This window comes from Hirundo rustica, chromosome 3 (assembly GCF_015227805.2).
Source record: "Hirundo rustica isolate bHirRus1 chromosome 3, bHirRus1.pri.v3, whole genome shotgun sequence".
Lineage (NCBI taxonomy): Eukaryota > Metazoa > Chordata > Aves > Passeriformes > Hirundinidae > Hirundo > Hirundo rustica.
This window is the reverse complement of record NC_053452.1, coordinates 107,779,535-107,791,676: the sequence shown is the minus strand read 5'-3', so window position 1 is coordinate 107,791,676 and position 12,142 is coordinate 107,779,535. Positions and strand designations below refer to the sequence as shown.

The window sequence follows — 12,142 nt, the reverse complement described above, 5'->3', positions numbered from 1 at the left end:
TTTTTTCAGACTGGAAAAATTGACTTTTCTCATTTCCTAGGTGAGTGGTGTAACCAGCAGGCTGATTTCCTCAGAGGGCTTCTTGTGGGACTTACCTGCAGTAATGAGCAGGTTCCCTAGCACTTGGCCAGGCAGCACCCCCGGGTTGTTGGACTGTTGGCAGCATCCATGCTGTTAGACTCTGCAGCTGCAAAACAAGGGGACTGTGTGCAGCTGCCTCCAGGGAACAGTCCCTGTCCCACACCAGCTTTGAGTTGGGCCGGAGAGTTTTTTGGAGGAGGGCTAATCTCTCCCAGACCAAAGCCATGCCAGTGGTTCCTGTAGCATTTAAACAATACAGACTGGAACATTCCAGTGTCCAGACATATTTCCTAGCCCTGGTTAAAATACCACTGTGAATTTACCTGTAATAGATTGCAGGGCAAAGGTGAAGCAGGAGGAGAGAGACCTCCTTCACTGTCCCCAGTGTTTGGCATTCCTGGGGTTAACTCCAGCCTGTATCTTTCCCTTGGCCTTGCTGACCATCACACTGTCTCTCCTGACCATAGCAGATGTGAGGGGTAATGGATACTTTGAAGTCTTGTGCCTATTTTTGGGCACAGGTCTTTTCCCAAGTTGTAGATATGATGTTACAGCACTCCCCAAGGCTTTATTTAAGGTATCTCTCATACTTGGAATTATCACCAGACAAAATGAAGATACTAAGATAGCAAAAGGTGAAAGTCTGTTCTGCAAGAACTGCAGTTAGTTGCACAACTGAGCTTCAAGCATGAGCCTTTTGGATACTTTAGCAAATGATGGGAGTCTTTTTCTCTGGCTTTCATTACAAATTCTCCTCATTAAAGCATTCCCAGCAAGCAGAGGTTACTGTCCCCATCATGTTGTACATAGAGTCAGTCACTCCTGTCCCAAAGATCTGGTCCAGAGAGAAGGGACAAAGACCAGAGAAATGGCATTTAAAATGTTGATGTTCTTGTGGCAGCTGCATCTATCTCCAAGTCAGAACCCGTTTACTGTCTGGAAATCCACATGCCAGCAGTCATGAAGGGCTTTGTGACAGCCTTTCTTCAGTGAGGGCTTTGATTGTTTTCTGTGTCAGAGAGAATTTCCACCAATAGAGTCTGTGAATCAGCACAATATGGCAGGAATTTTAAACTTTGTGGAGCTGCTTTTCTTTTACAGAAAAAGAAAGAGACTTATTAAAGAATGATTAATTACATGGATTCTGTGCCTGATTGTCTGTAAAAAGATGGGGTGGGAAGGTTTTTCCTTTAATCTTGTTTCAGAATACTTGCTTGATTTTTTTGTTCCTCCTCCTGCCCTGGAGTTAAATATGGTGGTAGTTATGCACTGTAACAATTCATTTGCTTTCAAGAAATAGAAGTCCTTGTTTCTATCTCTGCCTGAGGCATTTTGCATTTTACCTCTTTAGTTTTGCAAAGACTGTTGTGTCTCACATGATCAAACAGCAGTGGATCAAACAGCTTGCCTAGCACTGCAGCGCTGAAAAGCAGGTTTTGAGACAAAGACCACATATTATCTGCTGTGTTCTTTCTTAGAGGCTTCTGTCTAACCAAGGTCTTGAAAAAATCCAGGACAGAAAAAGGAAATTACATCATCAGCTTCCAGACTTTGTTCTGCAGAATCTTTGTCTTAAAAACAGAACAACAAACCCCCACCCCCTAAAAACGCCCACAACCTACTGGACTGGATCTTTCGGGGGTATTCTTTTGGTTGTTGAGTGGTTTTGTTACTATGATTAGCACATAAACTGGAGCAGAGAATTCAGGAAGTTGTATCATCACACCAGGTTAGTGAGCTGGATTTACTGCTGCCCTTTCTGGTTAATGCACCTAGTTCAAAATCCTGCTTCCTGCATATGGTCTCCATGTATTTTGGGTATTGTTCCTCTGGTTGTTATGTTTTCTGTTATTTAAGACCAAAACTTTATGGCATGGACGCTGATTCATTCACTCTTTGTTTATGCCAAGAAGGGAAGCTTCAGAAATACCAGCCCTAACAAGTTTTGTTTATTACCCAGCAAAGAGAACAAGAACATGTCTTGGCAATGTGATCACAGGTGTGATAGCTCTTGGATATCAGAGTTTGCAACAAACAAAAGGCCTGGGCTTAAATGAAGTTAATTTCTTTGTAGATTAGGAATTCAGAAATACATTGAGTGTGTTTTGTAAGTTAATGGATATGTCACGCACAAGGAATCATGGAAAATAAAAGACGTCAGAAATCTTATCTAAATAAGAGAATATAGTCTCCAGATTTACTTAGAAGGATAAAAGTTGAGGTTCTGCCTGTTAAAATACCACAGGTAGAGTTCAAGGTGCAGAACTCTAGGGCAGTGAATGGCTTTGTCCATCAGTTGGTTCAGATGTTCCCTAGTTTTAGATATCAGTGTTCAGGTGATTGATTTTACAAGAGCAACCTTGGTTGAAAGTGATTCTTTTTAGTTTCCCTTTGGGAGCCACAGGAAGATCTGTCTGACTTCAGGAATGGTTTTACCTTAAAGAGTTCCAACTGTCTCTACACCAGAAATAAGGCTAATCCTTACTGACTTAGTGGCCAGTTCATGGTGGGTGTAGTTTGTCTCAGCCTGGGCAGTACCATTGTGAGTTCCTCACAGGTTTTAATGAGGGTGAACACAAAAAAGAAACCCTTGAAATGATGCAGTTTATCTTCATAATTGTGGGATCCTTAGCTTAAGGGGGCTGTAGCTCTTGAAATACCTATGGTTTTAACATTCAAACAATATTCACTGGGGATGGAGGAATGTCTCAGATGTTGGTTCTTCGATCATGTTCTGGTTATCCTGGACAGTTGCTTCCCAAATTATGGAAGAGGTCAGCTTTACTTTTAACTGTCTGCAGAAAGCCCCACCAGTTGTACTGCTGTGTGGTAGAGGCTTTTACAGTACCTGTCCTAAGGCAGCTGTTGAACAGAGAGAGAAAGGGAGGAATCACTGTCACATTTAGGAAACAGAAATTATCCCAGGGGTTTCACAGTGGTCTGGGTAACCTCCTAAGATGCCTCAATTCCTGGCATTGAGGAAGTTATAAACTGGATATTAGGAAGAGGTTTTTCACCCAGAGGGTGGTTGTGCACTGAACAGGCTCCTCAGGGAAGTGGCCACAGCACCATCCTGACAGAGCTCAAGGAGCATTTCGACAGTGCTCTCAGGCACGTGGCGTGACCCTTAGAATGTCCTGTGCAGGGCCAGCAGTTGGACTTGATGATCCTGATGGGTCCCTTCCAGCTCAGGATATTCAGTGATCCCATGATTCTAAGTACAAAAGGCAAATGAGAGGAAGAACCAAAAAATACATGACATGAAATTATTTATTCATGCTCCAGGGACTGCCTACCTACAGGTAATGGAGAAGAAGAAATTAAAAAGGCATCTTCCTTGGACTCCAGTACCATATCCTGTTCCAGTGAGTGGAGCTGCTGGAGAGCATCCTTCTTATTCTTCACTCCATATTTTGACTTTCGAAAGGCACACAGTTCTTGGAGTCACAGGATAATCTGTGATAAGGGCTCTCTTAAAATCTTTCAACAGCTCATGTGGGAACAGAGTTGGGCACGCATAGCCTGCTGCATATATGATAAGGACAAACACTGCGGGTAGAAAATACCCTGAACTGTTTGAGGTGTTCTGGGTTATTTCAGTAGGAATCAGAATCAAATTATCACCAAAAAGAGTTGTTGTATATGGTCACAGATTACAAAACTTATTCAGTGTCCTGGCACCAAATATGAGCAGAGATTTTTTAAATCCCTTAGTGTTTACAGTTTCTCATTGAGCATGGGGACGCTCAATCTCAGTTTTGAGTGATGGGGATGAAGAGGAAACAGTTAAATGTGGATAATTTTACTTTCCCATGAAAATTTATGGGGAAGCAAAGCATCTTGTCACAAATGAAAAACATTTGTTTCCCAAATTAAAATAAAGTTTGGTGATTGGAGTAATTGCAAATTGCCTTTAATATAGACATTTGAAACAAGCTGTAAAATCAGCTTGTATAAGTTAACTTGTGAGTACTGAAAGGCCAGGTTATAAAAAAATGGTTATTATGGAAACTTCTATGGAGAGAGAAATTTATCACGGTAGATCCTTTCCTGCAGAAAGTTTTGTTTTGAAAGATTGCATTTTTTTTACAAAACAAAAAGCAATTCAGAAATTCCCAGGATGTTACTGATGTTTTCTTTTCATTCCAGAGTTGAAGATGATTTTGAAAAACTCTTAGAGGTTACTTCCAAACCAAAACCTAAGGTCCCACCAAAACCACCTCTGCCTCAGAAGCCAGCAGTTTCCCCCAGGAGCACTAATTCACCTTCACTGGAAAAGCAAAAGGAGAACAGGATTCAGACAATGAATGAAGTGGACATTCTCCAGTATATCCAGGAAAATGAATCTATCAACAACCAGGATACAAGTCTTTTTTGAACATAGATATTTTTAAAATGTGATGATGCTTTCTTGGCCCCACCTCCCAGTGAGCTCAAGTGACAAGAACTGACCAGGTGTTTCTACTGTCACAATGCTCATTTGGGTACCAGGATACAGAGAGCAGCAAGCTTGAGCAGCAGAACCTCCCTGTGAGGTTTTCAAAACAGTGCAGCTGTGATCGAATGTTGCCTTAGATTTTCAGAGTTTTACAGGGAATGTGGACAAGGATGTAGCAGATACAGATTGTCTACTGCTATTTTAGTATCAACATCATACAATTTTGGCCAGTGGATTGAAAATGGTGAGGATGTTGTACACATGGCAACTGTGAATAACGTCCAACAAATGGTCTGAGGCACGATAGGATGCTGTTCCTGTCATTTTTAGATAGTGTTTTTCAGCTCAGTGCAAAGGCCATTTTCCTTTTACCCAGTGTGTTTTTCTAGCAACCTTTTCTTCCCTGACTGGTATTTTGGTAATTTTTAACAGGAACTGCTAAATATAGTTAACGCTTCCTCTGTCTGTCCATGGAACATTGAAATCCCAGCTAAGCTGGACAATCTGCTGCCTTAATTGGTGCTCAAATGCAAACTTGTAAGAGAACTTTAGGCCTGCAACGACCACACTATGCATCCCTGATTTCTGGGAAGAATAGCAGATGACTGAGGGTGGCTAAGAGCACTCTCCAGACATGATGAAGGTTGCACTGCCTGGGAGGTTTGGATGCTGTAGGACTCCTGTGAACTCTGCATTCACAAGGGCTAATTTTTTCCAGCCAAGTCTTCATGGGCTTCCAATGTAGTTAGTGGAGAGGGAGAGAGAGAGAGTTCTCCCGGAGGAGATTCAGTGCAGATGTATTAATGGAGGAAGTCTGAATTGCTCTCTGGAGTCACTCTTTCTCTCCTATTCTTTCACTTCTCCAGCAATGGTGATCAGTTCCACTAAGATAAATTGAATTTGTGTGATAAGATGGTGTTCTGTTCTTTACCGTGTAGTGGTTAAAACAAGGGAAGACCAACTTGGCATTATCTAGAGGAAAAAAAAATAGGAAGAAAATATACTGAAGAAATTTTAATATGCAGGAAAAGAAAAACATAGAATAGGTATCCCAGACTTTCCCTCTTCTTGCCAAACTTAGGCACTCTGGTTGAAGATAGCAAATTTACACCTAATGTGGGTTGATACCTGCTGTCATGCAGAGATTCCTGAACTCATTGATTCCATGTGTAGCCTAGCTAGAGATGAAGACAAGCTCCCCAGAAGAAAAATTTTAATATATTTAAGCTATAGCATCATTCCAATATTTGCCTTTCTAATATAGAACAAAATAAATAGAAAACATTATATATTTTTAATAATGAAATTATTTCTATTAGCATTTCCTTTTTAAGCCAGTGGGAAATATTATGAAGGTATTTTGCTTTGATGGGACAGATAAAATATAACAAATGGTTCTCCTCTGATATGGTGTGTTTTACTATAATAAAACATTTTGCTAACCCACAGGTGTTACTGTTGTTGCTGTTGTTCTCTAGGTTGTACAGTAGCAGCAAAGAATCTATTCCATTTAGCTGAGAAGGAGAGCTGTGTGGTGTTAAACTGTAAATAACTATAAAACCAAAAATGTAGCTGTGCTCCTCTTTCCTTTGAGAGCAGCTAAAGGCAGAACCAAAGGTACTACTGGGTCTTGTCTGTCCCCTCAGTGTCCTGTTGCAATTAGGAATAAAAAGGTGAATAAAAGCAGTGAGGAGAAAATAAATGCCTTGCCCAAGAACAGGCAGGGAATAATAGGCAGGAAAAATTAATTCAGAGCAGCCTTCCTGTTGCAGTCCCTGCTGTCGTGAACAACTGCTATATTTAACTGAGGGCTCAGGGACCATCGTCTCCGTTTTACTCAGCACTGTTTGGGGACACTGCTCGCATTTCTGTAATTCTGGACCACAGCCCATCACATAGCCTGAACACTGCTAAAACTTACAAACTGCCATGGATTTAATAATCAGTAGAATGAGTGCAGTTCTTCACTGTGCTTGAATGGCCAAGGAATATTTTGCACCCCAGCTCTCCCTAAAATTGTCAAATCCTAAGCACAGGGAGGGAAGAGGTATAAATTGTTTCCTCTGCTAGATTTTTAAGATTATTTTGAGGTCAGTATTTTACTCCAGAAAAAAAAAATATCCTGTCAAGAAGTTAATATAAAAGGATCCTTCATAAACCTTGGTGTTATGCTTTTGTTTTACAATGCAAATGTCTAGCTGCAGTCATATTTTTGGGCACTAAGAGGTGGGTTACAGTCATTGAATACGTTATATATAATGAATCATTATTATACAAGAGAAGAATGTCAGACAAAGGTAGCCCAGAAAAATTGAACATACTATTAGAAAAGACATAGGGAAACCGTACAACATACTGTGCATCCTGCCAGAAGATAACCTTTCTTTCATATTTTACTTCTAGTAGCAGCCATTTGATTAGCCTGCTCTTGACAATTCTTGAAATTCAATTATGGACTCTAGTGTAGTTCTTGGCTGACAGTCATCACCTTCCAACATCAGTAATAGAGTTCATCAGAAGATTTGACAAGAAAGAGTTATATTTAAATTCTTAAAAAAGATGGGGAGGTTAGTTAGAACTCATAATAGGTATCTCTATTGCCTTATAAGCAGCTTCTTGTTTTGCATAACATTCTGCTTGCTCTGTGGTACAGCACTAATTGACAACTAACACTGTATACTTCATTATTTGGGTCACAGTTAAATTATTTCACCAAGCTCAGTATTTCACAGGTGAGTTGTGGGTCGTCTGCTCATGTCTGTTCAGTTGGTGAATTTTTAGGAAAGCTAATTCCCATGTAGCACTTAAGGTCTACTTCTGTCAGTTAAAATTTGGGTTGAGTTGTAAAACAATATATTACTTGAAACTGATATTTTGGTAATTTTTGCCTAGATGTTAGCTTCTGCAAAGAAGCTGAGCTGGCTGCAGCAGAATACACAAGTCAGCCTCTGATTTAAGGTCATGAAAATCCAGCATGCTCATGGGCCACTAAGGCATTAGCAACTGTAAATGAGCAATTCCTGAGGTTGTTAGATTTAATACTGAGTACCAGAAAGCACTGATGTTTCACTTAAAAGTGTGACTGTCACTGATTCACTGAGGATTCTTGAATCTTTGTGTGTATATGCATCAACCACATTTCACCTCAATTGAAGTGATCACACATTTGTTACAGTTTAAACATGTATGGGTCAAGAACAGAAAGGCTTTTACTGTGAAGTTTTATCTATATTCTTAATCTATATTCTTACTTTTCATCTCAGCATCAACAACTGGAGTAAATTAAGTCACTCGCTTTCTGTATTGTGCCCATTTCTTTCTTAATTCATCTTTAAACTCTCCTGATCCAATTTTTTTCAGTCCTCACCCTATCACTGATCTTCCTTTAAAGCCTCCTGGATATTGTTATTTCATGTCATGTGTTTAGCCTAATGGAGAATTCAAGTGATGGGAAAATCTTGTGCACTGTTTTGAGTAAAGATACTTGCACTGGAAGGTGGTAAATTAAATTAATTGTCAAATTAAATGCTGCTGTGAGAGTTCAGAAGGCAATAAAGCTGCTTAAAGGATTGATTAGTTCTAGATATTTAGGAACTAAGTTTTATTCATACCAAGATGTTATGGATGCTTAAAATTATATGGGGTCAAGGAGAAACCAGTTAGATTCATGGAAAGAAATCAATTGATGGTTATGCCACGCAGAGCTTGAAAAGTCCTCGAGCTGCAGGTTCCTGGAAACAAGGAGAATAGACAACTGCCAAATATTGTAATATTTCCCTAGAGTGATTTGCTTTTGGCTGTTGTAAGGAATACTGTTCTGAGCGAACCCAAAACTCACATGGAATGAGTCACTCAGGGAGGATTTAGTGACTGAGAGAGCAGAACATACTCAGTGCTTTATCACCCTGCTTCCCAGCACCCTCCATAAGATCCCTCCACTTGCCTTACAACAACAAAGCAGGTTCTCCTGTTTACTTAGGAGAAATTCCTGGAGTCAGTGGAAATTTTGATTTGCAATATATACATTTTCAAAAGCCACTTTTGACATTTAGTGAGCAGTAAAAGTCCAGATGGTATCAGAGGAAGATCTTAACAATTCTTGAATGCTCTTCCAGGTCCAGATCCTCCCCTTGAGTGAGGATTCCCCATCTGGAATATGACATGCAGTTCTGGTGCCCCGTGATCTAAGAAAGATGTGGAGCTGTTGGAGCGAGTCCAGAGGATGCCATGAAGTTGGTGAGGGGACTGGAGCACCTCCCCTGTGAAGACAGGCTGAGATAGCTGGGGCTGCTCAGCCCAGAGAAGACAAGGTTGTGTTGAGCCCTCATAGACCCCTTTCAATATCTGAAGGGGGCTACAAGGAAGATGTAGCAGGAATTTTCTTCAGGAACTGTAGGGGTAGGACAAGGGAAGTTGCTTCGAAGTAGAGGCAGGGTTAGATTAGACATTAGGGAGATACTGTTTACTGTAGTGGTGCTCAGACACTGGAACAGGTTTCCCAGAAAAGCTGTAGATACCCCTGGCAGTGTTCAAGACCAAGTTGGTTGGAGCTCTGAGCAACCTGGTCTAGTGGAAGGTGTCCCTGCCCATGGCAGGGGAGCTGGAACTGAATGATTTTTAGGGTCCCTTCCAACCAAACTGTTTTATGATTCAATGATGCCACCCTGGATGGGAAGGTTAGTATATACTACAGTTTGCTTAGGCTGTCAGATACAGGAGGTTTACCAGTGTAACCTGGCAATAAATGAGCATCATGACAAAACCATCAAATTGCAGTTGAGTACCCCCTAAACACGGCACCTGATGTTACATTACAACTTTTTGCAGTGAGGTGCTCAGGAACCTCAGAGTCTGATGTCATCAGCCAACACAAAAAACTCACAGCCCTCTGGCCCTGTTAATGCAGCCTGCTGCATTAACAGCTGTTATGTTTTCTTACCCTTGGGTATATTGTTTTTATTATCGAGTACCAAGAAATGACAGTATTAAACGGAAGTGTGGAGCTGTTAAAGCCATGGGGAAGCATTATGGTCATTGTGGCATATTCCTCGTGGCCCTTCAGTCACCCAGAAATCCTAACAATGTATGAAAACCTATCATTTTGTTGGGTTTTGGTGAATGAAATGCAAACCAGTCTCTCTTTGAACTCATTAAATACTCTCAGAATGCAATTTAGCTATTTTCTACCAGAGGCGATGTTTCTGCACCACTGATGTCATCAAAAGGTTGCTTCCTATGACTTCTGTGAGGGTCATGCTCTCAATCTAAGCTGTCAAAACCTCATGCAGATCAGTGGAGGCCTGGTTGTGCTGATACTGGAGAGAGGAGGTAAAGGAATAGGATGTGACACCACTGACAGGCCTGATGGGCTTGGAGGGCACCACTGAGAAACAGGAGAGACAGGGCAGAATGAAAGAAGGCATCTGCCTGATTTATACACACAGCTCTGGAGCCATTCAATTCCCCTGAAATACCACAGCTGTAGGGCTGGAATAAGAAATTAATTTAGTGATTCTGTGGTGAGAGGCGCTCCATGGTTTTTCAAATTAACATAAAAGAAAACAAAGTTATAAAATTCCTGGGGCATTTATTGAGCTCTTATTTCTTTGCTAATCTATCTGCTTTCTAAGTCTGCCCAGATATTTTGTCTAATGATCACAAACTTCTCAGATTATTTTTTTGGCAATAATGATTTAATGATACTGTTTGTACTTCAGAAGAGCTTAATGAAACAGTCCATTTGATAATGTCTGGGTGTGTTAACAAGTTCTTACTGTGAAAAAAACCCATTTATTTACATTGAATGCTGAGAATCAAAACTACCTATTGTTTCCCTCCCATCTTAAGCAATCAAATCTGCAGGCTACTATGATTTGTTTTCCTGCTTATGCCTTTCCCTGTCTCAGCCTTTCATAGCTTGCTTATTTAATCTTGCGTATATTCCCCAAAAGGAATATTTTATGTTCAGAACTATAATTATAGCTTCAATGCCTACCTGAAAAAAACAAAAAAACAACAAACAAAACTAATTTACATGGAATTGTGTGGAAAATTAATCCTTTTCAGGAGGAAAGATTAAAGAAATCTGAGGCTGTCTTCATCAGTGGTTTAGTTTAGCTCAAGGGAGCATTTTCAGAGCACATCTGTTTGGCTCACCTAACCATACTCTGGTTCCCATCACAGAGCTACCATGGCAGCAAACCAGACACTGGGGGCCAGAGGACCCACCCAGAAGTAGAAATAACGCCCCCCAGGTATGGGTGGTGGGTACTCACCACCAGCTGTTTCACTCTGCACATCTGCTCCCGTTGTGCTGCTGCACTTCTGGTGTCATCAGCTCATGTTTGGGGGTAAATTGAGCCCCAAATCCACCTGAACTCAGCCAGTTCCCTTCCACCTCTGCAGGAAGGGGTTCTGCTGAGGGAGCAAAGGGAGGGAGGGACAAAATCATAGGGAGGTTCAGGTGTTCCATGGTGTGCAGGTGCTGGAGTGGGTTTCACAGTGCCCAGCCAGGTGCCCTTCTGTAACAGCTTGGTCTCTGTTCATCAGTCTCTGCTGTCCAGGCTGTTCATGAATTTGGCATTAAGCAAACACTTGCTCAACTAAAGGAAAAAATTGTATTATGTGGGGATGTCAGGAGAGAAAACAAACTCCCACATCTCCTGCTCTTAAGCAGATATCCTACTTGCTATAAAAATCCTGTTTCTTCTTCTAGGAAATCTGTTTCTTTCCAGTTTCAGCTGGGAAGATAATGCATGATTTTGGCACTGCCTTGATTCTTGTTTGCTGGAGAAATGGAAAAGGGAGGATCAAATGTCCCTGCAGCTCAGGAAGGCAAAAGGCATGCATGTCTGCCCTCCTGGGTGAGTAGGCAGCGCACCGGGGAAGGTCTGAAGAAATAAAAATTTCCTTAAGAAGCAAGACAGGAGACTCAGCCCCAGCCCTTAGAAACTGGTCACTGGGGGTCACTGTGAGATGCTGTTGCTTTCTCCCGTCTCCAAGCTGGCACCACACGGGCTGAATGGGGTGGCAGGGTCTCGGTGAGCTCTGCCCAGGGCTGTGTTTTCAGCTAAGGCTGACAAGCAAAGCCTGTTCTGAATAGTGCTGCATTTCCTGATGTGTCAGCTCCAGTTTTCCAGTATTTTCAAATGTGTCCATGATGACTGGGTTTTGTAGAGCAGCCATGAGCTACTCTACAATGTAGCTTGAGCTGACCCATTTCCATTTAATGCAGTAATGAGCAGATTGACTGCTTTCCCCTTCGAGGTACTGACCTGCAATGGCTCCTCCCCTAAATTACTGTGGGTGAAATGTGTAATGTCGTCATTTACTACTGGGTTTTTTTTGGTGTGGGTTTGTGGGTTTTTTGTTTGTTGGTTTGGGTTTGTTGGGGTTTTTTTTTGTTTTGTTTGTTTGTTTGTTTGTTTTTGGGGTTTTTTGTTTGTTTGTTTGGTTTTTTGGTTTTTTTTTTTTTTCATTCCTGTTGCTACTTCTTTGTTTTACTTTTTTTATTCTTCTTCTTTTTCTTTTTTCCACTTAACCTGCAGATTTTCCAGCTTTGTAAAATAAAATCATGGCGTTTCTTTTGTTCAGCCAGAGGATAAGAGGAGAAAAAAAATATTG

At 41.1% G+C, this 12,142-nt stretch overlaps 1 protein-coding gene across 2 annotated transcripts in view; it reads left to right on the top strand.

Moving 5' to 3' along the window:
- Positions 1-5,927, top strand: part of HS1BP3 (HCLS1 binding protein 3) — a 54,849-nt gene extending 48,922 nt beyond the window's left edge. For both annotated transcript variants that reach the window (XM_040060394.2, XM_040060393.2), the window contains one exon: positions 4,231-5,927. In XM_040060394.2, the coding sequence (XP_039916328.1) occupies positions 4,231-4,459 (229 nt within the window). In that variant the 3' untranslated portion in view covers positions 4,460-5,927. The remainder of the gene's footprint in view (positions 1-4,230) is intronic.
- The last annotated feature ends 6,215 nt before the right edge of the window (positions 5,928-12,142 follow it).